The 26,899-nt window shown below is 40.2% G+C and overlaps 1 protein-coding gene and 1 long non-coding RNA gene across 2 annotated transcripts; one reads left to right on the top strand and one right to left on the bottom strand.

Moving 5' to 3' along the window:
• Positions 1-1,173: 1,173 nt before the first annotated feature.
• Positions 1,174-14,426, top strand: nlrc3 (NLR family, CARD domain containing 3). Its single transcript, XM_061028271.1, has 19 exons — positions 1,174-1,385; positions 3,383-3,552; positions 7,023-7,286; positions 7,568-9,314; positions 9,396-9,482; positions 9,594-9,677; positions 9,789-9,872; positions 9,973-10,056; positions 10,174-10,257; positions 10,463-10,546; positions 10,716-10,799; positions 11,361-11,444; positions 11,896-11,979; positions 12,202-12,285; positions 12,590-12,673; positions 12,857-12,940; positions 13,310-13,393; positions 13,814-13,897; positions 14,002-14,426. Exons 2-19 carry the CDS (start codon positions 3,429-3,431, stop codon positions 14,090-14,092), a joined length of 3,405 nt encoding a protein of 1,134 aa, XP_060884254.1. The 5' UTR covers positions 1,174-1,385; positions 3,383-3,428; the 3' UTR covers positions 14,093-14,426.
• A 2,820-nt stretch (positions 14,427-17,246) lies between these two features.
• Positions 17,247-17,517, bottom strand: LOC132955447 (uncharacterized). Its single transcript, XR_009665929.1, has 2 exons — positions 17,389-17,517; positions 17,247-17,327 (listed from the first exon to the last, which is right to left on the bottom strand). It is a non-coding gene; the product is annotated as an uncharacterized LOC132955447 (long non-coding RNA).
• Between the last annotated feature and the right edge of the window lie 9,382 nt (positions 17,518-26,899).

Below are 26,899 nucleotides of genomic sequence, written 5' to 3'. Positions count from 1 at the left end.
AAATAAGTGTGCATGTATTGATCATTTAAATTAAATAATATATATATACATATATGTATATTCATAGTGACGGTTGGTTTAGAGTTATTTCACAGCGACAGGTCTGACACTGTGACTGTTTAGCGTTCATCGGAGTGACAGCCGGGGGGAAGAAACTGAAACTGCTTGAGCCAAGGACAATTTAGTCCACCGCTTGTGCTTAACTCCTTCATGTGAACGCGATTGGAGGGGGGGTTGGAGGTCGGGGAGAGCGGAGGTATTCAGTGTGGCGGAGGTGTCGCCAAGCAGCAGTTTGTTTTGGTTTTAATGCTGGTGCTCGAGGGTGACATCTACTGGATCAAAAAGTCGTACATTCTTCCTTCAAATGTAACTCTAGAGAGACCAGAAACTCACAAACGTTTTCATGCATATATATATATATATTCATGGTCTACAATGGAGAACATAGACACTGGACATTCAAAGAAAGCAGTGGAGAAAGTAAACGTTGCATTGTCTGCATCCCCTGGTTGTAATTTATAAGCTCTCTTTCTGGAGTTTGCTTTCCAGTTTGTTTGTTTTTTGTCCGATGTTACGCACATGTAGCAGGTGTTCTGAAATAAAATAAAATACTTCCATGGACGTGTTCTTTGGTTCATCATTCAACCTGTTGTGTGGATTACTGCTCTTTGATTACATCCTCTACATTTACATCCTGTACTTAGTTCTCAAGAATTGTATTCATCATAGACCCTCGCCCCGTCTTTCTGCAGCTTACCTTTGTGTGTATTTGTTGATGGTTATGAGCAGAGATTCTGCTTGTGTCTGCCGAGTGTACTTATGGACTTCCTGACATTAACTTATACCTATCTTAGCTTTTAACTATAATCTGACCAGAAACCCTACATTCATCTCCCTGCAGAAGAACTTACTTACTGATGCATTTTTAGTAATCATGAGGTGTCTCATGTCTCTGCTCTCTTCACACTGTTTAGATAAGCACGAGTCAAAGTATAAAACGGAGCATGGTAAAAAGGTTTCAGGCCTCTGACAATGCCACACTGCTTGCTCAAGAACAAAGCTTTTTTTTTCTTCTCTTCACTGTTCAAGCTGCGCACCACAACACAGGAAGACAGATCAGACCGGAAGGAGCCCTGCATGAAACTGCATCCGATACCACAGTGCAAACGAATGATGACTAGAAAGTGCTCTGCTTTTTGTCACTCGTTTCATTCGCTCGCTAGTCCTCCACCGGATTTGACTCTTCAAACATTTGCTCCGAGTCGCATTTCAAAATCACACTATAGCTGCTCTCGTGGGAAATGATGGTGTTTCCATACCAAACATCTGTCCAAGCGGCTTTTTACATTATTTAATACCCACAGAGAAGTTCAAGAAAACCAATGGTGAGTTACCTGAGTTTTATATTTTACTCTTAACATGTTTAACTCCACAGCTAAACTTTGTCTATTCTTCATCCAGCCATGGACTTTTAGCTTTCTGTGATGGCTTTGAGTATTTATCTGCTCCAGACTCGATGCAAATTTAATTACTTTTCTGTGAGCCAAAATACACGTCTGACCTACCCCGGTCTCTTACCTGATGTTTCATCTGCACAGCAGGTGGTTTGCCTGCATGATGGAGATGATACTGCTGCGTGTGTTTATGTTTATAACTGGTATTTTACAGACTTGCATTTCTGTAGTAAATGGACATTAGTGTTTAACAACTTTCAGCAACAGTTGGTCACCCTCCCCAACACACTGCACTGGTGTGTTCTGACGTGGTTTTGGCATTTTGACAACATACTTTTTTAACTGCACACCCGGGCAACGTGTCTCGAGTACATCCTAAATTCATGTATCAGCTTCCTTGGTGAGATATTACGTGATCAGCAACAAACCACACAGGAAGTATTCACCATTTCCCGTCTGTCTAGGTGAACACTCAAACATAATTCAAACTACTATTTGCAGCACTTTCACTACCGTTGTTATTTAAGATGATGTGCTAAATGACTAAAAATTTACCTAATTTATTAACCTTGTCTGTAGCTAGGGTGAAAACATCATATTGAACAAGTTAAAGAAGAAATCAATGTAATCCTACAGATGAAATACAGTAAGGTTTAGTTCACTTTTGCAGCATCAAAAGCCCTTTTCAAACATGAGCTGTTGACATTTTCCAGATAATATCAGCACAATCCAGCCCTGTGCTCCATTTACATCAGAGGTCTAATAAGTACCGGAAGAACTACTAATGGCTCAATGCTTACGTCTTAAAACCCAGAGATACCTCTAATCGCTTTTGTCAGCTAGCAGTTGACCAGTTTCCTCTCTCTCAAAAAAAGAGATAAAGAGAACAGAGGCACAGAGACATGAAGTTTGTCAATGCTCATACATTTTCAGCTAGTTGCCGTCTATTCATTAGTGTTTGAACATATGGTTGCACATTGTGCTTTGCAAATGTTGTTCCCCCGTGGGCATGTTTTTTGGGGGGCTTTTTCCTTATTCCTTCATGTAGAGACAGGACAGTGGATAGAGTCCAGAAATAATGGCGAGAGAGGGATCGGTGAAAGACATGCCTGAAAGTAGCCACAGGTCGAATTCAGGCCGCCCACTTTTAGGACTACAGCCCCCACACATGGGGTGTGCGCTCTCAACCACTAGTGTTGTTCTCAAGCGACAACCTCATGTGTTGACAAATTAAGTCAATGCAGAAGTGCAAAAAAAATCCAGTTTCTTAAGAGAGAATATATCCCATGGGGGTTGATTCTCAATTCTTTGCCCCGATTAATCTGTGCCATTTTGTCATGCTGCATGCAGCTGTGATCACGGCCTATGTCCAGGTGAAGTAGCAGCAACATCAGCAATGTTTTCATGCGATATTCACCTACTACACACATGCACACTGTAGCACACATCAAATAGATGACAACACTGGAGAGGAATATGTAAGAGATGCAGCTGCATTCTAAAAGAGACATTCAAAGAGCAGTCATGTCTTCTCTGATAAGAAGCACAATGCTGAGGTTTATTTTAAGACGCTTTCATCCAAAGTGCATGTCATGTCTGTGAATGAAGATAGACTCGCAGGCATATATGAATACATCTAAAGGGTCTTCTGTTTATCAGAGCTGCCTCACTGAAGATCAGAATAGATCCTAATATCTGTGAAAGCTGAAGTTGCTCCATATGCTGCAGTTTCATCTGTTAGATTTTTTACATACTGAATCATTAATGCCTGACTTACGCAATACATTAAGTTGACATTTGGAGTGCACAGTAGACAATGGAAGATGTCTTTGGGAAATATTGAGACCTCAGTGACTTTATGAGGATTGTCATGTCTAGTTTATTGTTGCATAGCCGTCTCAATAATGCAGTTTTTTTTGTGTGTGTAGATCGACAAACAGAAAAGTCTGAGGGCAGAACCTGTGAAACTTTCTCATGGAGAGGAGGGAACTTTACGATTCTATCCTGGACCGAAGCAAACGTATTATGTGGCAGGACGACTGCTACATGGATCTTCAAACTACGTCTTCTTCACTCGCTTCACAAACTGAAAATAAAGGTAGGATTTGACAGATTCATCACATTTCTGATATACACTCAGCGTATTCCTGGTTGAAGAACTCTCTACCTCTTTATTCTTTCTTATAAAAAAAACAATTTAAATTAAAGGCGATGATCGTAAAGACACACAGCCTAGGATTAGGACATGAATATGTATCAATTCTAGTAACAGTTTCATTAAAGGGAAATTTAATGAAGAAAATAGACAGCTGCCTCTCTCTCTTTGATGTGCAGCCCTACATTTGGGAAGATCAATGTTCAGTTCTGATTCAACTTCGGACCTTTGAATTTATCTTCCACATTAAATCCAATTATATAAATGTTCTGCTCTTATTATGACTGTGAACCCAGATTGAAGAGCCTTATCAGACTCACAACAGGAGCTTTAATGACATAAGATGAAAGGAATACGATGAAAAAAATCTTGTCCAAGACTTGTTGAAGACTTTTTTTTCTATCTTTAAAGAGATGGAGACTTTTAGAGGCAGGTAGCATAAGGTGCCACTTAGAGCTGATTTTGAGCCAATGTGTGAAAAATGTATGAAACATCTACAGCAGAGGACCTGAGGGGATAATAAATGGAACAAAATAAGAGGGGTGGTTTAGTTTAGGAACATCTCAAATGAGCAGGATATTAATGTTTAAATGTTCAAAGACCAAAGTGGTGCAATATATTAAATTGTTTAATTGTTGATGCAGGATTTATTCATCTACTTGTTTTCAGAGAATTACATTCAGATCATGTTTATACTTAAAGTTTCCAAATCCAGCTGTGCTTTACACTTCTATGTTAGAAAGACATGCACTGCATACACTACATTTTTATGTTTAAGATTAATATTGACGAAGGCAGCTATCATGCATTTCATGATTGAAGCGATTGTTTGTGACTGTTGCCCAGTTACAACCAATAACGATCTCCGACATAATCACGTCACCATATCTGTTTCCTGGGGGGAGTCCTGATAGTTGTGCAAGATGTTTGAAGTTACTTTGATCTCTTTGTAAGACTGCCACAGAAAATAACACAAAAGAAAATTGTTGGAAAGCTTATGAAACTCTTATTTGGACATGTGCCTGTTTGTATTGCCAAGCAGTGTATCTTCATTTAGTCACAGAGGATGGAGAGTCTGGATATCCCAAGGAGATTTAAGAAATTTTGGTGTCACTTTTCTGGCAGATACTTATTTTCTCAGGTCGTGAAAGCTTTAATTGAAGAATCTCTGTTAGAAAAAACATTTGTGAGAATTTGACATTTTTTTTGCTCCTTATTAATCCAAAAACTACCTTCATGTTTTTGAGAGATGAAATTGCCTGGTCTGAAATCGTCATGGCTAAATGATAAGATGTTAAGTGAAATTTTGAAAGGCTCGGAGTCATGGAGACATGTGGGCACTCTTCTGTTCAGGACCATGTTGAAAGTATATGTTTTACAAGTGTTGATAATAATTGCTGTGGAAAGCTCAACGCAGGCTGGAATTAATGACATGTCATTACTGTGCAGAGATGTTGATATAAAGGTCTCTGCAGCTGATTAATTTGGCTTTTGGAGTTTCTTAAAAAAAAAAAAAAAAGAACTGTAAGAAAATCCTGGACTTGGGGTAGACACATTTTTTTGCCTTTGATGTCTTAATACAACACTTCTATGTTTAATGGGGATATGCACAATGCAATGCACAGAACACAAATAATATTATATAATATATTGATGAGCAAAAATGCTAAAAGCACCACAAAAAAAACAACTGAGCCGTCTACTGTCCTATTTCTAGGTTGTAATAGTGTTGTTTACATGCATTAGTGTCTGCGTGCTCCTTTGAGAAGAATATGAGCTTAGAAAACATCATTGATTATTATTATTGATTGCAAGCTCAACATCAATACGCATTAGGTTAAGGCAGCAGATGGTGTATAACACATTATTTCCTTCATGAGGATGAATTTAGAATGAATATCGGACATAATAATGTTTAGGCTGCAGCATGGTAATTAGAAATCTATTTAATTGGTATGAGAGTATTGTGCCATGCCTGGCACCTGTGAGGCTGCCTGAAGCCCCTAGGTTCTTTGAGTTTAATGCTTACATAAGCATGCTAATATCCTTAGAAAAACAATGTTTCCCCAAGTTAGTCATCTCAGTTAAGTTTTTAGTCTGCTTACAACAGCCACAGTAGTTAGCACAAACACAATCTACACATGAGGCTGATGGGAATGTCCATAGTTTTTCTGATTTTTGGCAGAAACTTTAATTTTGGTAAATAATTTCTATGTTGACATAAAATACATCCATATTTATCACTATTCCATTGATGGTGTGATAAAGCACACAAAAAGTGACAAATTTGGCTTACTGTTGCGTTCAAGGAAGAGTCAACAGATATGTACCCAGAATATCTATAACATGTTTTGTTTTCTTGTAAATTGACCACTCCTGTTAAAAAGAAAAAGTTAATTATTCTTTATCCAAGTCAAGGGTCTTAGTATAGAACAGTGGTTCTTAAACTTTTTCTGTCATTGGAGGTGGAGAAATGTCCACGCCCCCTCCACAGTCCTGACACTAGACAAAAGTAACTGACCAAGCGTTTGATTTTTATGGGCAGGCCCAGACAACTAGTCTTTTTTTCACAGACTTTTGAGAAAAACAAGGGTTTACATAAAATATTGAATATGTAGGCTAAATGAAAAAAGACTTAGATATAATATAAATGTATATTTGCTATTAATTAATTATGACAGCATTATGACACCCCTAAGAACAGTGGCTGCACACGACAGAGCAGCGTTGTTAACAAGATTTGAAATAGCTGTAGCAACCAAAGTGAGAATAGATTTTTTTGTGACTTGTACTTAAACTAGAGAAATGTTAGATGGAAAACAGTATGATGTAGTATGATGAAGAGAAAGAAGAAATACAGACAGTGGCAGTTATTAGAAGGTGATCAGTGCAGAATTACACAGAACTTTCTTATAGGCTGTCCTTTTCAAGATTGCTAATTAAAAACCAAGTTAGCAGGTGCTGGCTGCAGTGAAGTCCTTGGCAGACTTGCAGGAGGGGAAACGTGTGTGTATATATAAGAAAATTCAATAGATTCTGAGGCTTAGAACTTATCAGAAAGAACATTAGAGGTGGCAACAGACTTAAAGTTTAATTACAGAGAGAAACCTATATATCAAGTGAAGGCCACAGTAAATCCAGGGTTAAATAAAGTAATAGACTTCAGTACTATAATGTAGTTTGTTTTGTGTATGAATGTTCCTTAATCATTGTGGTTTTGTATGTTCTGTATCTCTGTTCTTTGGCTTTTTACATTGTTGATTATTCTGGATATGTGAATCAGGGGGACTAATCACAAATCCTCTGATGAATTATAGTCCTCTGTTGAACACACTGAGAACTAACAACATTTGTCCCTCAATTAACCTCCAACAGTTATAGCTGTGATTTCCATGTGCTATGTTTTGGTTTAGATCTTTGCTGGATCCAAAAGCATCAAGAACAGCTGCAAAGATTTATTACCACGTCCTTCTTGGATGGGATCGTAACCCACCTGAGAAGGGTTGAAGTGCTGACTGCAACTGAGGAAACCAAGATCAAGGAAGCAGGCCAGCTTCAGGACCAGGTTATCATGCTCACAACCATTATATCTGGAAAGGACAGTCAAGGGACTGATACCCTCCGAGGCTTCATAGAGAGCTCAGACTCTCAGCCGGCCCAGCTCATCATAAACCACGGTAAGGGACTTGAAATGGAATTTCTTTTTGTGTTTGTGATGCCCAAAAAAGACAAGAGAAAGTTAAGCATATGGCAGCTGGGGGTGTAGTGCAAACCCTCTATTAAACAGAATGTGGTTTGAATCCTAAGTCCTCTTAGCTTTACATCAAAGTCCCATCCACCAACACATTAAGCCCAAAAGGGCTCCTGATGGAGAATTTAAAAAACCATGAATGCCATAAATTTCCATGAAAAACTCAGAAACCAAACTTTAAAACCTGACTATTTTCATTTTCTGCAGATTCCATGGTGAAAGAGCACAAAGAGGTGCTGTTAAGACAATACGAACAGCACAGAGACAGAGATTCAGTTAGCTGCCCCAAGTTGAACATCTCCTCAAGAAACTTACTTCTAGTTGATGGACTCTCTGACCTTCAGCAAAAGGAACATGACTTAATGCAGGTGGGGGTGACTCGAGGAGGGAAAAGAAATCACCTCAGACAGTTGGGGCTGGCTAAACTCCTGGAGCCCCTGACTCGTGTTAGTTTACCTCCCAGAGTCTCAGTCACAGTTGGCGTCGCTGGTATTGGAAAGACTACCTGGGTCCGACACTTCGTCAGACAGTGGTGCCAGGGGGCCTACTATACAGATGTGAGCTTCGTCTTGCCTTTCACTTTTTGCGAGCTCAACTCACTGGAGAAACTGTCTGCAGAGAGGCTGGTGAAAATGGCCTTCCCTCATTTAACAGACCCCAGTCTGGTCTTGAGCAGCTCCTGTCGCACACTGTTCATACTGGATGGTTTGGATGAATTCCGCTGCACTTTAAATTTCTCTGATGCAGCGTCCTGTAACGACCCAAAGAAAGAGGTTCCCATTGATGACCTAGTAACAAACCTCATTCGAGGGAATCTGCTTCCTGATGTAGCAGTGTGGGTAACATCAAGGCCAGGAGTGGCCTCCCTTATCCCTGGAGGATTAGTTGACAGAGTGACGGAGATCCCAGGATTTAGCCAGAAGGATATTCAGCTCTTCCTTGACCATCACTTCTCTGAAAAGGAATATGCCAATAAAATATGGCCACATTTGGAGTCCCATAACATCTTGATGGTGATGTGCTACATACCTGGAATCTGCTGGATAGTAGCTGATACTCTGATGTACATTATGCAGAGTGGAACACAAGAGAGCCTTCCAAGAACTTTTACTGAGCTGTTTGCTCAATTCTGTTCTATGAAGGCGGAAGTGGGTGAACCAAGAGGAAGGGAGCCTGTAAAAATAGAGCAGCTTCATGGTGGCAATCGTAAACTGCTGGGCAACCTTGGGCGACTTGCATTTTATGGTCTCCTGAAACACAAGTACACCTTCAGTGAGCAGGACCTCAGAGCCTATGGGATAGATCCACTGCTAACTCAATGTAGTCTTGGTGCTGGAGTTCTTGTCAGAGAGGAATCTGTCATTTACACAACATTCAGGTTTACCCATTTGACTTTGCAGGAGTTTCTTGCAGCTACTTTCTACCATGTCTCCTCCAAGCGGGCCATCTTCGATTTATTCTCAGAGAGCACCATGTCTTGGCCCAAGATCGGTTTTCAGAACCACTTTAGGAGTGCCCTGCAGCACTCGCAACAAGCTGAAGATGGGCACTTGGATGTGTTTGTGCGCTTCCTGACAGGCCTGCTGTCCTCAGGGGTAGTCAAACCTCTTGCTGGCCTTCTGGCCCTTGGGAAAGATGATGGCAATCAGAAGGCTTGGGCAGCAGGGTTTTTACAAGGCCTTTTGGTCAACGGGGGTGCTGTGGTATCCCTGCGCGCAGTCAACCTGGCTTATTGTTTACAGGAGCTGCAACATACAGAGCTGCTGCGGAGTGTAGAGGAGGGTTTACAACTCCGCAGTCTGGCAGGGAAGTTAACAAGGGCTCACTGTGTCGTGCTAGGCTACCTGCTGCATGTGTCGCCAGAGTGCAGTGAACAGACCAACTTAACAGGCTCTTTGACTTACTCAACAGTGAAGTGTTTGCTCCCACAGCTGCTGTACTGCAGCCATCTCAGGTCAGCTTCCAAAAACTCCAAATTAACTCAAACTCAGATAAAAGATTGAAGGGTGAAACTTACACTTCATCAACTCCACAGGTTAGAGAGTAATCAATTCAAAGATGATGTCATGGAATTGCTTGGAAGCCTCCTGAGTGCTAAGGACTGCCACATCCAGAAAATAAGGTTAGAACATTTTCTTTGCAGCACCTCATGTGAAGGAATTTTCATGTGCTTTAGGATGTGTGCATTGATGAAAATTGTTATGGTTGATACCGCTTTTTTTCACCCCATCAGTTTAGCAGAGAATGCCATCAGCAGCAAAGGAGCCAAAGCCCTGAGTCGAGCCCTCTTGGTGAACCGGACACTGACGTCACTTAAGTGAGATTTATGTGTAACCTCTGTATCTTTATACCCCTTATATAACCATTGGTACAGTATGTTATCATTTTCTATTTCTGTACATACTTAAACCATCAATTTATAATTAAGTCTCCGGAACAACAACATCGGCTCTAAAGGTGCAAAGTTCCTGGCTGAGGCACTTAAAATGAACCAAGTTCTGGTTTCTGTTAAGTAAGTATAATTGTCATAGATTTTGGTTTATGTACATAAATGTCCTACAGAAAAACATTTCAGGTGGTGTAATGGCTCAATTTTCATAACCCATAATTAGCTTTCAGAACAATGCCATTGAGGAGGAAGGTGCTCGGGCCCTTGCAGAAGTACTACAGTGCAACCGCAAACTGGTGTCTCTAAAGTGAGTTTTGTTGACCTTTCACTGAATGTACAATGTCCTATTTTTATAGCATGTGTGTGCACACTTGGAAGATGCGGTGTAATTAGGACTTTTTTCTTTCTCCATGTAACCATTCAGTTTGCAGAAGAACATGATCGGAGCGGGAGGAGCCAAGAGGATTGCAGATGCACTGAAGACAAACCTGACGCTCACAAAGTTGATGTACTCTTCAATTAGTTTTTACATGCATACATTATCTTAACCTGTAGCCCTTCTTTTTCATGTTACTTTGGTACTAGATGAGAACTAGCTCTTTCATAGACTCACTTTTGGCTTAACCTTATCCTCAAACTACAGTGTCTGTAATTGGGACACATAGTGTTTTTTTTCTTTTAAGTGGCCATTCTATTTGTGTTTTTCTCTGCAGTCTTTGTAGTAACCAGCTGGGGGACAAAGGAACAATCGCTCTTGCAGAGGCTCTGACAGTCAACCACACTTTGCTCTCACTTCAGTCAGTACTGTACCTTCTGCATAGGCACTGCTGCCTCCATATTATCTGCAAACAATTTTTTAATAATACATTTTACTCAACTCTGTGGGTTATTATAATTGGTTCCCAGACCATGAAACAATTATTTAGGTTGTCTTGAACATAACAGTTGCATTCTTTCTTTTGGCAGGCTGCAGAGTAACTCCATCAGCAACAAGGGGATGACAGCCTTAACTAAGGCACTGAGGTCAAACCGAGGTCTTCTCTCTCTGAAGTTAGTATCAGGCTTGTTTAAGTTTTACCACAGCTTTCCAGGAAAAACAAAAGCCATTAATGACATCTATAACAAAATATCTCCAGAGTAACTGTATTTATATATCTGTGCTTTTTTTATAAGTATATGGACCTATGGGTCTGAAATAAAGTATAAAGTAACTGTTAATCCTCTTTTTTATTCCTTTTAAAACTGGATGATTGGATTCCACCCATATATCTCTGGTGTCACATAATAGGCAATAAGTAAACTGACAAAAGTTTGCTGTAAAGTTTCTTCCAGCTGTCTGAAAAGTTGCCTCATAAAAGTTTATATTTTAAAAAAAAACAGCCGGTGAACTAGCATTAGCCAGGACCTCGGGCAGAGCTTGTGACGTTTAAACATCGGTTGTCTTGGGCTTAGAGAATTTTTTTTAAAGACTGTTAAAAACTTAATATTGAATCAACATAATTGGATTTTTTTTAAGCTTATCCTGATCTTGAAATTAATGGAGCCATTCAATATGTCTGAGGTTTTCTTAACAATTTTTTCCCCTTTACTTGTATTTTTCCATGTGTTAAGTTTAAGGGAGAACTCAATTGGAGTGGAAGGAGCAAAGAACATGGCATACGCCCTCCGTGAGAACCACTCTCTGCAGGACCTTGAGTGAGTCAGCTCATTATTCTGAGTTGTAGCCTAGTTTAAAGCCCCACAGAGGCGTAAAAATAATCAACTGCTCAGTAAATGTCACTCCCCAAGACTGATATTTCTCTGTGGAAATCTACAGTAAGAACTCAGTAGCTGTTGAAATAAATATGGTGACATTCACACCTCCACATTCATGGTATGAATTTACTCCAGTTTTATGATAATTTCTACAATCACATTTGCCAAATTAAATGAGGTGGAATTTTTAAACTTCAAAGCTAAGTGTTTTATCAGCATGAAAGCAGACATATTGTGTGTGTTGTGCTTAGCAGTGGAAGACTGAAATTACACATGAAGTCTATGAAAGTCTAACACTTAACCACTTGTACTTCTACTTTGTGATCCTTGAGTGAAATCTACTGTGTGTCATTTCCATGTGTTTTTTTTTCTCTGTGCATGTGTTTTTCAGCCTTACAGCCAACTTGTTGCATGATGAAGGGGTTCAAGCTATAGCTGGAGCAATCAAGTTAAATCAAGGCCTCATATCTTTGCAGTAAGGTTTTTTTATTCCGATGCAAGCACCCACATAGATTACAAGACTGCAACGTGCAGACCTTGTTCCTAAAGGAACGGTCCCTGGACTCAGAATACAAGAAATGAAATAGGTCAATCATTTTAATTTAGGATTAATATAATATACTTTCATTGCAAGTTATTTTATAACCTTTATTTTTACAAAATTCATAATTAAATTCCTCTCTTTCTCTTTTTACAGTCTTCAGTGGAATTTCATCAAGTCCTCTGCCACAAAAGCTCTGGCTGATGCTCTCGTCTCCAATACTGTAATGCAGCTCTTAGAGTAAGGCCAATAGTTCAGACACCTGCATTCATCAGCGTCCAATTATCAATCCCCATTACACTTACTTCATCTCCACTTTTTCTCACCCTGCAAATGGCAATTAAATTGATTCCCTTACATTCGAGGCTATACATGTCAACAAGCCTTAGCTGATATGGCTGTGAGAAAATGACTACCTGCTTACTTTGATTGTTCGTTGCCTTGGCAGCAGCTGAGCACATACGTGAAATTTCAGCAAAAGCTTTTGTTTTGTCATTCACAATTGTGTCTCGGTGTGTGATTGTCGCTTTGTCTTTTGCTGCAGTCTACAGGAGAATGCTATTGGGAATGAAGGAGTAATTTTTCTAGCTGAAGCCCTGAAGACCAATGCCTCTCTGCGTACATTGTGGTTTGCATTACAATCCTTTTGAAATATTGATTCAAAATGTTTCAGCATCTAGGTCAAGTATCTAAAAACTGAGGAAATAATTCATTTTTGGACATGATATACGTTTTTTCGTATTTTGATGTTCTGTGACAGTTGTTGCCTGCTATTGTTCCATATGTTGATCATTTTGTGTGCTGTTCTCAGTCTCCAGGGGGTCTCAGCAGGCACAAGTGGCGCCATTGCAATGGCTGACGCTCTTACACTGAACCAAACCCTGCAAACATTGGAGTGAGTCCATGCTCTGTCTTGTGTCAAACTGCTACTTTGTTACTGGAAGTGATCAAAATAATGAACTTTATTGACTGCCAACACTTTTTACAAGAAAACAAACATACCATAACAATTCAAAGACCAAACACAATAATATTCTTAAAACAAAAAGTGAATGTGTGTGTATGAGGAAACACATCACATGCATGAACTGGATTTAAGTCAGAGCCCTCTTTATTAAACCTCTCTAGTTTGAATATGATACAACCAGCAGAAGGCTGCTAGTTGTGAAAATGTAATATTTCCCAGTTCCAACACAATCTGTCAATTCTGTATAACAACTTCTGTGTTTTATACTCAATGATAACACATTTTCTACGGTTTTAGTCTACGTGGGAACACTGTTGGGATGGAGGGAGCCAAGAAGTTGGCAAACGCTTTGAAAAGCAACAGAAGCCTCAAGTCTCTGAAGTAAGTCCTGACTGACACTTATAATGAGCCATGTGGACTCACACTCCTCGGACAAGCAAGCAAAATATTATACTGTCAACAGGATTTTTTTGAGCAGAGAATTCACATTGACGGATATGTTCCATTTGAGTTTCAAACACTTAAGTCTTAAAGGAAACAGCCTCTAAGAAACATCTTATATGACTCAATTATTGATCTCAAAAGGTAAACAGCAGGGAGCTAGCGTTTTTTGTCACACAGTAATTTACAAAATCCAGAAGAAAGCCTTATTCTGTAATGACATTGTCCATGTAAATTATGTTTTTGAACCTTGATATAGTTGGCAGTAGGATTGCCAAATCCACAGTATTACATTGGGGAAAAAAGCAACATATTAACTGACATTTGAAGAAAAAAACATTTGTCTTTGCGCATCATTAGCTTGCAGGAGAACTCTCTCGGTATGGATGGAGCCATATTCATTGCAACAGCTTTGAAGGGAAACCACCAATTAACATACATCAGGTGAGTTTCTCAGCTACAACGTCTCTTCATTTTCACAAAAAAAGCTGCATCTCAAGGGTGATTACATGTTTCACTGATTTTTACAGTTTATGTTTTTTCTACAGTTTGCAGGGAAATGGCATTGGAGAATCTGGAGCAAAGGTCATATCTGATGCGATAACAGCCAACGCTCCGGGCTGTGTGGTCGACATCTGACTGAGGACAGACAATATCGCACTGAGGAACATTGTATAAGATGTAACAAGGAGTAGATTAGTAACAGATAGTGGTTTGTTGGTACTTGAATATTCTCTGTAATGTTAAGATTAGTTTCAGTGTAATTTTATTTGAAGTCGTCATTAAGTTAGAAGTACCCAGAGAGTTGGAAAGGGCTTGTATAGGATGAGAACATTAATTATGGCACCATTTTGTGTTAGTTTTACTCAGCCAAAATTATAAGGAGGAGTTGCATCTCTCTTAAGTTGACGTCACTCATTACAATTGCACAACTTGATTGGCAACCAGAAATAAGAACAGATTCAGGCTCTGATTCATGCAGCGGTTTTAATTCACACTCATCTACATTCCTGCTGTGCTGACAGAGTTTTTACAATAAAACAGCCATGAACTCATTATTCCTTGAAGTCTCACTCAGGCTAGAAAACGTGATGTAAAGTGCATGGACCCAACATTTTCAGCAGCAGGTGATACAATGGCAAGCACAGATAATCACGGTCCAAACTATACAATGTCTCTGTTACCCAGCTGAGGAATGTAGCCCCTGATGGCACAGAAAAACATACCAGACCCGATCAGGCAGAACAATCAAGGCAGGGAACACAGGAAAATTAACTTCTGACCGACAAAACAGGTAATTCACACTCAGCCTGGAAAACAGGCAAACAGGAACCAGGACACGCTGAAGCAAAACTTGTGGTCGGGACAGAAGGCTGAGGTAATTACCAGGCTTTTGCCAGAGAAGGTGAATAAAAGGCAGGCAGGGTCAGTACCGGGAAGTCAGTCCAAGGGAACCCGCTAGAAAGACGGGCATGAATGCGATGACAATCTGGCAATGGAGCAGCAGCTTTTGTAGTGGCTTGATTACTGATCAGCTGCAGCTGAGAGAACAGGTGAGCTGAGCGAGCTGGTGAGGTGGGTGTGGCTGACAGGTAGAGTGAGTACTGAGAGCCAGAGCAGGGCTGTGAAATTTGAATGTTCTTATAGTGTCTTACTGCTGGCTTAAAATCCTTTATATTTCACAAATCCTTATCATTTATGAGCCTCACCTGATCAGCAACTGAGCAGATGATAGAGAAAATCAGAAGGGATATTTTAAAGTTAAACAATATATTTGATAACCAGGTAGCGGTATTAGACTACAGCTTATGATAACCTCCAGCCACACCCTAACGCTACTGTATGATATTGTTACTTTATGGAATATGAAAACCAAACATTTCTAGGTAGTAGTTATGGAGACAGCCTCGAGTAGAAGCAGTAAAATAAGAATGATTTGCCAGTTTCCCAATGTTTACACCATTTTCAAACCCACTGACATTATATAGTAACAGCATTTTCACTTCACTCTGAGCACAGCAGAGGAAAATGGCCCAACAGCCGTCTCTAGGTAGTAATTTTATTTTCTTCTGTACTTCATTTACTTTGATCACCATAGAATTAAGACGCCTGTGAAGCCCAAACTTAAAGAGCTCTTTTCACTTGACAACAAAAACAGGGACAGTCTTCACCACTACCAAACTGACACATTTCGGCGACAACTCTAATTGTAGCATTCTAAACTAGCAAACAGCCAAATGTTGCAAGCAGCCCTTCTCACACATTTGCCTCCCAAGTTTGTTGGTAGCAATTAGCCTCTTGGCATTGAGTTTAATATTCAAACACTTCTTGGTTTGCAGAATGGTTTAGATGTCTGAGCCAAATGTGTTCACAGCTGCTGCAAATAACCTCTGAAGCTCAAGACCATTACAACCCATTTGCCCTCTAACATATGCAACAGCTTTTTGTTTTCCTCTTCTTGAGTCTTACTTTGTGTTGGACAAAAAATGTCATTGTCAGAGTTTCTCTCTCCGTTATTTAAAACTTTTAGATGAAATTTGATATAACCTATGAAAACTTTGAATGTGAATTGTATTAACTATTTACAGTAGTACCTTGATAAGGTAAATAGTAAGGAGTAAATACATTTATTTTTCATTGTGAAATTGTTAGTCTTTGCTTTGTTATCACAAAAACGTAAAGAAAGTGATGGGTACAAACTTAAATAGAAAGAATGTATCATCCCAAATCACATCAAACCAGCAATCCCTCTTCTGACAGTAATCATCAAAATCCATCTGACGGAGGTGACATCATAAAGACTTCAGACTATAATATGCATCCATTAAATCATGTGATTCATTTAGTAATGGCATTTAAATAACTTAAAAGAAAAGTGTACCGTGCTTCCTTGGTCCTGGCACGCTTCAGAGAGGTGTGCTTCGGCACGGTACAGTTCATGCACGAGCACAAGCACACGGGAACACAACCTTGACGGCCTTCATTATGGAGAAATCCAGAGTGTTCTGGCTGTATCTGACTAACATGACGAAACAATTATCCACAAAGTAGCTGTCATGTTCTCCATGTTGTTCTCGACCGCACTATTTATGGCAGTATCTACGGAAATGCAAACTACCACAACAAATGCAAAGGCTGAAACATGCTGCAAAGACACAAACGCACTGCAAATAGGCAAAACAACTGCATAAGCATCAAACGCGCTGCAAGTACAGAAACGAACCTTAAGTCAAAAACACACACAATCAGAAAACAACAGCAAACACAAAAACGCTGTGGAACTGTTTATTTAGCCTACGGGATAGAGTAAGAGAGTCAGCTAGGAACAGAAAGTTATGTTTAGATAGGGGAAGTTGTGTCGTTGAAAGACACAGGATAACTTCAATGTTACTGAAATGCGGAGATAAAGCGTGTCCGACCGGGATTTTGACATCGGGGACGAGAGCCGAGTATGGGTCTGTGGCTGTAGCCCTGGGATGCCTGGAGCTAGTGCAAGCCCCTCTGCACCCGCTTTCCCATCCTAACACTTTGTGCTTTCACCATCCCCGGAGTCCGTGTTGAACTCGCTACTCATCTCTTTGCTACAGTTTAACATTCTCCCTGTCATCAAACACTGACACTCACACTGAACCCTCTGTCCTGGGCCTGACAAGTTCAAAATCCTGGCGGACTGAAGTCCTGTACTCAAGCCGGGCAACTGTGCCGGTAGCCGGGCAGCCAACTTACCAAACAGCTGACAGAATCTCTGATCAATATTCATCATGTCCAACCAGAACAGCCAAAATCTTTTCAGTTAAATTACATGACATTTCTGCTAAATCTGTCCCACTTACAACAAACCCAAAACGGCTATGTGAGGGTGCCTTAAAACCACCTACATTCTCTCTGGGCAAAATTAATAGACCATTCCGGACTGGGATCAAAACTTAAGAGACGGACATACTTACTGCTGCATTGTTGTCAGAGAACAACAATGTTTCCTTAGTGTCTGATGATATAGTAAGCTCATTTTATGATTTAATTCTGTATCTTACATATTGCTCCTTAGAAGAAAAATAAGGTTTTCATGTGAGATTTTGCATCTCTTTAATTAAACAATTATTAGAATTCCAAATGTTGCTTGAGCCAGCATGCACGGTACATATGTAAAGTCCATGGTAGGAAAGGTACCACCACCGCCTGATTTTGAGCCAGGAAAAACCCTGGTCTTCTACAAGAGTATGTTTTTTTAATTGTGTTGTTTCATTTAGTGTCATGTGCCTTATTTTTCTTACCTCTTTTTGTGTTGGTTAACCCATGAGGGGTGGGTGCTTTTGTAGCTGTGCTGTTTGTTGTTACACTGAAAATGTATAAATAAAATGAAAAGACATGTCTTCATGTGTTCTTTGAACTAGCACAATGAGAGTGGTTCAATTACATGAGACATTCACTATGTCTCCATGGCTACATTGAGCTTGTATAAAATAATAATCTATACAGATTCAACAGCACAAACCGATACAAAGCTTGCTTTCATACAGTACTCAACTTGTCCTTGAAAAGCTTAACTGGGATTCAGAGGCTAGTTCAGTAACAAAAAACATAATTTCTTCCACATTAACTTTGTGTTTGTTTTTTTCATTGACTGACCTTAAGGCTCTTTAAACAGATGATTGGAGGCAAAGGTACATCTATCCTTGGCTTAAACATGGGTGCACAATTTCACAACTTTTTTAAATTGCACGACACATTTGACATGGGTGTTCATGCATACTTCTTTCTACATCAACTGTAGGAAAGCCATTTTTCTCCCTGTCGTTAACAGCTAGAGTTCCAATGTTGCAAGATCTCGAAACAAAAGTCAGTTTGTGGTTTTATGCATTTGCTGTTTTGCATTCTCACTCTTTTCCATTTACATATCCATTATTGGATACTTACACCACCTCTGATTGAAGCTCCTTTTACTTTCCCACAACCAGAGTGGCACAAAATACCAAGTAAACACAAAAGTGGAACAGCACATCTTGGTGATTAGAGGTACTTAAAGGCTTTATGTGATTTTTTTGATCCAGTAGATCTTGAGCACCAGCATGAAACCAAAACAACTCGCGCTGCATTGTTGTGTTAGCATGCTAATGCTAGCGATCTTTATTATGCTCGTATCTTCACACTGCATGTAAATTTACCCGAAATGAGCGTGATCTAGAAACACAGTTAAGCAGTGAGTACAGTATGTTATTCTTCTTTTCTCTAGTCCCTCAATTAAACAACTTTTATACGTGAGGGGAGGAGTCAGCCGGCCGTCCCGACGATGTAAACAAACTGAAGATAGGACTCTGAAAACTCTGAAAACATCACAGACAGTGGGACTCGGGTGTTAAACCCATTGTAGACAGTCATTACTCACAGAGTTATTTTCAGAGGATATACTTGATTTATATTACATTTAAGTGTGAAAAATCGCATATTAAGACTTTAAGCTGCGTTGTGTGGAGCCATACACAATATAGTATTTTATATAGCTGTACTGTAAGCTCATTATCCTACATTAAGTTAACTACAATGGAAATGATTTAAAAGTGTTTTTATGCAGATGTGTTCTTATATCAGATTTGTTCACAATGTTAAACACATCATCCTCAGTAGCAGATTTCAGACATTTTCTAAAAGTACATTGATTAATGATAATGTTATACAAAGATGCGGCCTGCACGTATGATGTCTGTATCTAATTGGAAGCATTAGCATGTGTGTCGTTTTAAAAAGGCACAGAAGGCTTTTGAGGACACAAATTCAACACTATGTAGGACAGGAAGTCCTTGTGAAAGGGAGCTTCAATTACCTTGAATAGAGCAAAAGATAAACAAAGAAAATTGCTCTCCATATTCTTGAAAAATCAAGTTTGGCCTGGGAAGAGACTCCAGACAGTAATAGAGTTTAGTTCCAAGTGGGTTAAAAATCACAACAGACAATAAAATTGGCTGTGTGAGAGCTGTGATTCAACAGGGAATCCAGTAGGTGTGATAATTACTTTATAACAAGTGTCAAAAAAATCAATAGCTGTAAGAAAACACCTGAGGACTGAGTCTAAGTAGTGCTGTGTTGGTCCCAAATAATGACTGAGGGGTAAAAATGCACACAAAAAAATACCTTTTGGCAAATGTTGTTCTGTTAGCTTCTTACTGGGACCAGCAGGCATTGGAGTGGTTTGTGGCTTGGGATGGTATGTGACTGAGTTCATGTGGGTCGAATGAGGGTCAGCGCCTACAAGTATGAAGCCAACGGTTCTCTGCCAAGGGTTGAGTTGTTGACCCAAGTGAAGGAGTTCATGTATATCTGGGTCTTGTTCACGAGGAAGGGTTACACTTGATGGTGAGATTGCTGGGCAGGTTGGTGCAGCATCAGCAGTAATGTGTGCGTTGTATGAGTGGAGAGAGAGCTGAGCCAGAAGGCAAAGCTTTCCATTTACCAGTTGGTCTACGTTCCAACCCTGATGATGTTTCTGGGTACTCTGTGAAAAAATTGTATTTGAATACCAAGGGCTTATTTCGAGTCATTTTAATCAGATACAGCCATAAATACATTTAAAGAATAAAAGACACACATCAGAGAACAACATGGAGAACATGACAGCTACTCAGTTAGGGATGTTAATGATTAATTATTACTAGGGGTGTAAAGGTACACATACTCGGACCGGACCGTTTCGGTACAGGGCTTTTGGTCCGGCCCGCGGACCGATCCAAGTACGCACGGACCACAAACAGCACACAACAGATGGCAAGCGGCATGGCAGCCACAACAAATCAGCAGCTCGAGCTGGAAGATCCCCCGCTATCTTTGAGGTCTCCTGTATGGGAACATTTTGGTTTCCCAGTGAAATACAACAGTGGACAAAGACAAGTTGACAAGAGTAGTGTGCCGACGTTGTTTGGCAACACGTCTAATTTGTTGAAGCACCTGAAAAGGCACCACGCGAACATTAACATAACTGGAACTAGAAGAAAGGAGACCGTGGAGAAAACTCAACTCACTTTGGCATTTAAACAGCCCTTTCCTAATCATTCTGAGCGGGCCAAAGCTATTACAAATGCCATTGGAGTTTTCATTGCAGCAGATTTACGACCTTACTCGGTTGTTAAGAACACGGGATTCAAACACATGTTGAAGACAATTGAGCCGCGATATAAGTCATACCAACCCTGTATGAAGAAGCTAAAGCTGCGGTTGTACATGACTTGTCCAAGGCTTCAGCTGTCCAGCACTCACAACTGATGGATGGACATCCAGAGCTCTAGCGAGCTACTTAACGGTAACCTCCCACTACATCACACCGGAATGGAACATGGTAAGCCATGTTCTTCAAACTCGCCCAATTTATGAACAACACACAAGCTCAAATCTTGCAGAGGCACTTAAGGAGACTGTATTAGAGTGGAATTTGGAGAGGCCAGAAACCTTAATCCCTGTCACCACAGACAATGCTAGAAATATTGTGAATGCAGTCAGAGAAGCTGGACTGGGACCCAAATTGGGTGCTTTGCACATACAATTAATTTAGCATCACATAAAGCAACAGGACTGAACCAGGTGTCAAGAGTGCTAGGTAAGGTCAGAAAAGTTGTGGCTTATTTTCACCGTAGCACCACAGCTGCTCACACATTGGAGAGCAAACAGGAGATGCTCAATATACCAAAGCACACCCTTATACATGATGTCAGCACCTGCTGGAACTCCAGTTATGATACGGTGGAGAGGTACCTTGAGCAACAGGCAGCTGTGTACTCAGCTCTAACAGAAAAGGCCCTCAAGAAAAAAGACATAACCACCTTGTCTGATCAAGATGTGAGAATTGCAGAGGAGGTAATCGAGGTCCTTAGGCCACTAAAAACAATCACAACACTGATGAGCACTGAAGCAACACCTTATGTATCAATGATACTGCCCCTGAAAACAACAGTGCTCAAATCAGTGCAACCCAATGAGGAGGATAGTCCAACTGTGAGAGAAGTCAAAGCTGCTGTAAGAGATAACAGATACTCAGCTTGTGTTGACTTCCTCCACAAATGCACAGCTCTTGACCCAAGGTTCAAGGCCCTTCCTCATGTCAGTGTTTCCCCTACCATTATAAAAAGATTTATTTTTGGGCTTTTTGTGCTTTTATTGTAGGGATATGATAGTGGATAGAGTCGGAAATCAGGGAAAGAAGTCATTTAAGGATACCTTTCCAATAGAAAAGGACAGCTGTCATTAAAAGTAACCCATGAACACCAAGATTCCTTCAAGTGTTTGTGTCGTCGTGTCGGCATGTCGGCTTGTCCCCAGCCCCCCAACGCTGTAAACCTAGGGAAAACGCTGCTCATGTGGATGTTGCCTGTCATGACAGAGTCTTCAAAGGCATCATCACAGAGATTGTAACCATGGAAGAACAGGTAATTCATTTTCTTAAAATATTTCAATGCTTAATTTAAAACAAATGCTTCGAAAATGTCAGTTTTAATGAAATAAAGGTATTGCTTTGCTAACTTGGCAATTCGAGGATATGTAGACTCATTGGTCCTCCACCAGACAAGTGGGTTGGAATCCAGCGGGATGCAGTCCACTGCCTTGTACGAGGTAACCTCTTCCTCCACCAACTGCAAAATAGGTTTTTGCCAAATAGCATCTCAGAGAGTTAGTGAGTCTGATTGTGTGTGACCCAAAGAATAAAGCCTGCATTGATCGTGTATGTCTAAAGTTCTGCTTCGATGAAGTAACATTTCCTAAATGGAGGGAAAACCTTTGCAAATGTTTTAAAACAAACATGGACAGGGACAATCCAGGACATAATACAACTCTTTCAGAAAAAGCTAGAACTTTTAGTTCAACTGGATCCACCAAGCAGAACAGTTCTGATACCTCGAACATAACATCGCTGAATCTAAAGCTGTTCTTCACATAGATTTTTCAGAGAACTGTGCATGCAAGACAAGTTCTTAAATTCAAGCATTTCATTTTGGAGGCAGCCGGAAGCAGGCAGCAATACACACTGCTGCCCTTTACACAGTCCAAGGCACCAAATCATATGCAACACTTTCAGACAGCCTCCGCCATGATGAGCAGGCAGTAGGCTATGGGCACACCTGGGGCTCATTCTGAAAGAGCTTCAGGCAACCTGATAGGGTAACAGCTTTTGGTGGAGGCAGTGTTGGTGTGGGTCAGCATCTCCCTCGCTGGAAAAACAAGGCTTGTCATCATTGGATGCAATCTCAATGCAGACAGTGATCGAGATGAGATTCTGCAACCAGTGGCAATCCCACATCTCCACAGTTTGGCACTGAACGCTATCCTCCAAGATTACAACGCTCGTGCCCACAGAGCGGGATTTATCAGAGACCACCTCCAGAATTTGGGAGTGGAGAGGATGGAGGGGCCTACCTGCAGTCCCGACCTCAACCCCATTGAACACTTGTGGGATCAGCTTGGGTGTGCTGTTCATGCCAGATTGATCAACACAACCACTGACTTGGATGACTTGTGACAAATGCTGGTTGAAGAATGGGATGCGTTACATAATTTTTGCGGTTACTGCCACAGCCTTAATCATATCCTTGTCTCTTTACACTGGACGAATGATCCGAGTGTGCTGGTGTGGTTGCCTTTCTCACAATTCTACTTGTGAATAAGAATCACTTTACATTTGAGCAAGTAACATAATTCAGGAAGTGACCGTTCAATCTTATACATTTAATGAAATACATTTTGCTTTTATCAGGTGATTGTAATATCTAAGGTAGCGTTGAAACCATTCTTTGAATTACAAAAAGTCTTTCTTATACTGTATTCTATTGGCAGTTTAAAAGATATTTCTCTGAAACATTGGACAAGACCAGGACAGCTTTTATAGCCTCTGCTGACTTTTTATTTTAATTGACATGCGCTTAGAGCACACTCCTTTTATATTGCAAAATCTCTATGGATGGTTTTGACGAATACATCCATTTTTCATAACACCGCTTATTATTCTGTTTAATAAAGTCTCTTTTTGGTGATCTGTATGGATTATTATTGGTTTATATTTATAGTGCAGGGAGGGAAAGAGCTCGTCGGTGGGCAAGCTACATTGACTCTTAACGAGATAGAGAGAGAGAGCGAAAGACGGCCACTGGGGTGGGTCTGTTTACAAGTGTGTCTCAGTACAAACAGTCTTTTTGTACTTTTAATATATATGGGTGATTTTGAGAAGGCTGGGACTTTCAGCAATATCATCTAGCACTAGCTTCTGCCTTTTCTGTCTTTGCTAGAATTTATCAGTCTCAAAAGGAAATATAAATCAGACGGGACTCTCTCGGGGAAGAAGCTGTGTCAGTCACTGTGGATGAGCTTGATGAAGGAAAGATTGTAATCCTTGAGGAGTTGTCTGACTTTTAGCTGATTAAAGTTGAGTTCCTGTCCTTCAATTGGCCCCAGGAGCTCCAGAAATCACGTACACACAACAGCCAAAAAGCCAGTTTTTACAGCATAATTTAACATGTTAACAGTCTGGTCCAAAAAACTATATTGGTATTATTAGTTATTGTCCTCACTGGCACATACTGTACGGCGGGTGATTTTTTTTATAATGCATCCGTTTTGATTTTATGAACGATAGGAATTATCCGTAGCTAGGCGCGTAGCTGACATGACTGACAGGTGGGCACGATGTAACGGTTTGTCAAGACACTTAAAACCCTCCTGAGCTCCAGCTCTCAGCCAAAGAATTTTAGTATTAAATGTTTTTTTGTTTTTTTAAATAACAGTAAAAAAAATAATGTGTTTCCTGCTCCTGCTATTTTAAGTCGATTGAAGTGAGTATGAGCAGGTGTAGGACATCTGTTCAAAACTCTGTAATTTACATTTGCCAGTCCAATGAACATAAAAATGTGGCCTATTACACAAGATAATCCTCTATAAGTCCCACAATACGGGAATTTGTATTGTTCCAGCAGCAAAAATACTGCAAAAGTTGAGATGAGCATCAATAAAAATAAAGAAATTGTAAAAAAAACAAACAAAAAAAAAAAAACATAATAAGGCAAGGAAATATATTGTTTTTCAAAAGAGGAAACTAAGTTAACATTAATTTAGGAGACCCATCTTATTTTCTCTTTCGTATATTTTTATTACTCTTAAATGAAGAAAGTGATCTAATAGAAAAAAGCTAGCCACACACTATTTTTATCTGATTATTTGTTAAATCACCAGAATAATCGATAGATTACTCGATTGCTAAAAGAATTGGTTACTGCAGCCCTAATCTTAAATTCCCAAAATAACTGTGTAGACTTAGCTTTGTTTGTAACCAACAAAATGTCTATTTGCCGCTCTACGATCTTATCAGTCCTGCCACTTTTTTCTTGAAGGTCCTTTCTCATTCATCCCACTGATGTTTTCCCCTCTTTTGGACTGTAGCCCTATCAGAAACAACACTCATCTCCCTTGATTTCTGCAAATATCTTTCACAATAGAAAACAGTTATTATTAATATTCCGTGAATCCTCTTTTCAGCTTCCCAAATCCAGATGACAATTAATAAAGTTCAACCAAGGTCAGACTCTGTGAGAAGACATCACAGAATCAAATGCCGGGATGAGAGAATCAAATCAAAACCAGAATGGAGGTATACAATACAAAAACACCTGCAGATAAATTGTGCTCAGGTCCTCCTCGGCTTCATTAATCCCCAGAGATGGAGGCAAGAAAATGATTTCTCGAGCACAGTCAACAAACCTTGAGGAGGAAAACATCCTTTGTTCACTATCTACTTTGTTGTGGTCTAGAGGCAATGATGGTTTCATCTGAATATGTTTTTTCTACATTCACTGCATAACACTCGTTTACCTACAACATGTCAGCCTTAAAAACCCTTAAAAAACAAATCTACCAAACAGTGACTAAAGTAGCTGCCATCACAATTTTCAGCCCTTAGGCATGCATCAATATACTAAATTCCTGACCAACTGTTACACTTTTACAGCTGGTTTCGAATTCATTTCATAGCAATGTCACAATTCTGCTCTTTTGATCTCAGTATTTTTCCTGTCACCTCACTCCTGCTCCATTTTCCCCACCGGTAATGCTCACCTTATCAAGCAACTCAGTACAGCACACAACTTGCATTTACAGATTATCTGCAATCAATACGATACTTAAACTTCTCTCATCCTCCAGGAATTTGCCAGATCAATCTTTGCCTTCATGCAAGACTTTCCCACACTCATCCTTGGTTTGATCAGCCGTTACCGACCCCATCAGCCTCTGAACACCAGACTTTGTCACTTCACCTGGAAATGCAAGATTCTTTTGTCTCTGATCTCGAGATCTGCCTCTGCGTTTGTCAGTGTCCATCTATCAGGGTGAGATCTCCTGGCTCTCTTCTGTGCCCAGGTTCAGTCCACTCAGCTCGAGCCCCTGGATCCTTATACAGACTTTTCAGCTTTGGTCTTTAAATTGGCCTGAACTTTGTTATATTTTCTCAGTAACTCTGTATTGAAGCTCCAAGTGAAATACATTTCCAGCATATCCGGAGTTTGAGGGTGTTGCACTTAGGATCAAACACAGACCATTAAAAGCTTCTCTGATTTGACTAGTGATGACTAATTCAAAAACAAAGAATTAGCTTGGCTGCCTCAATGCTCAACTGTAAGTAACGTTGGCCTTAATTCTGCCCTTTTCTGACGCTGAATTACCCAGCATCTCCAAACGCATGAACACTTAACTCATGCAATGACAACGTATGTACTGTAAGGGATGCTATGTTTTTATCCTGAGAGATTCGTTCTTTAGTCTTCAATCTGAGCTCAAGGGTGCAAACTCATCTGGGATGAAAAAAGCAACATGTATCCAAACCTCCTAGGGGGGTCCGGGGGCATGTACCCCTGGGAAGAATTTTTTTAAATATCAGCTTTAAAATGTTAATTTACAGAGGATTTTAGCATTCAGACCGACTAAAGAAGCAGTGCAAACAATAAGAAAAACATAACTGCTTGTCGATATCTATGTTCTGTTCTAACTTTTTGATGAAGCTTCAGTGAAACATGAAAAACCTGTGCTCCCAACCTTGAGTCCCTTTTTATAAATGGGATGAATTTGCAGAATTTATCGCGTGGCGATATTGCGCAATCGTGGCCAGTGAGAGGAGGGTCTGCGGAGGGTCTGAGCGCCCCAGCCAGCCGCGCACCTCCAACATTTTGTAACAACGCGGACGGGTTCGCGCCGACCGATTCGCAATGATTGGCTACAGGACCCGGAAGTAGCCTACTTTCTTCAGGCTGTGTTGAGTTCTGAGCGCTCTGACCACAGTCAGTATGAAACGACTCAACATTCGCAGGGACCGTGCTCGCCAGCCGCAAGAAGCATGAATTAGGTTTTAGATTCATGACAGCTCGCGTCGCAGATTTATCCCCCACCCCCCTCCTCCAAATATTTTTAATGCAGATCTAAATGAAT

This window comes from Labrus mixtus, chromosome 21 (genome assembly GCF_963584025.1).
Source record: "Labrus mixtus chromosome 21, fLabMix1.1, whole genome shotgun sequence".
NCBI lineage: Eukaryota > Metazoa > Chordata > Actinopteri > Labriformes > Labridae > Labrus > Labrus mixtus.
This window is presented reverse-complemented; position numbering and strand designations above follow the sequence as displayed.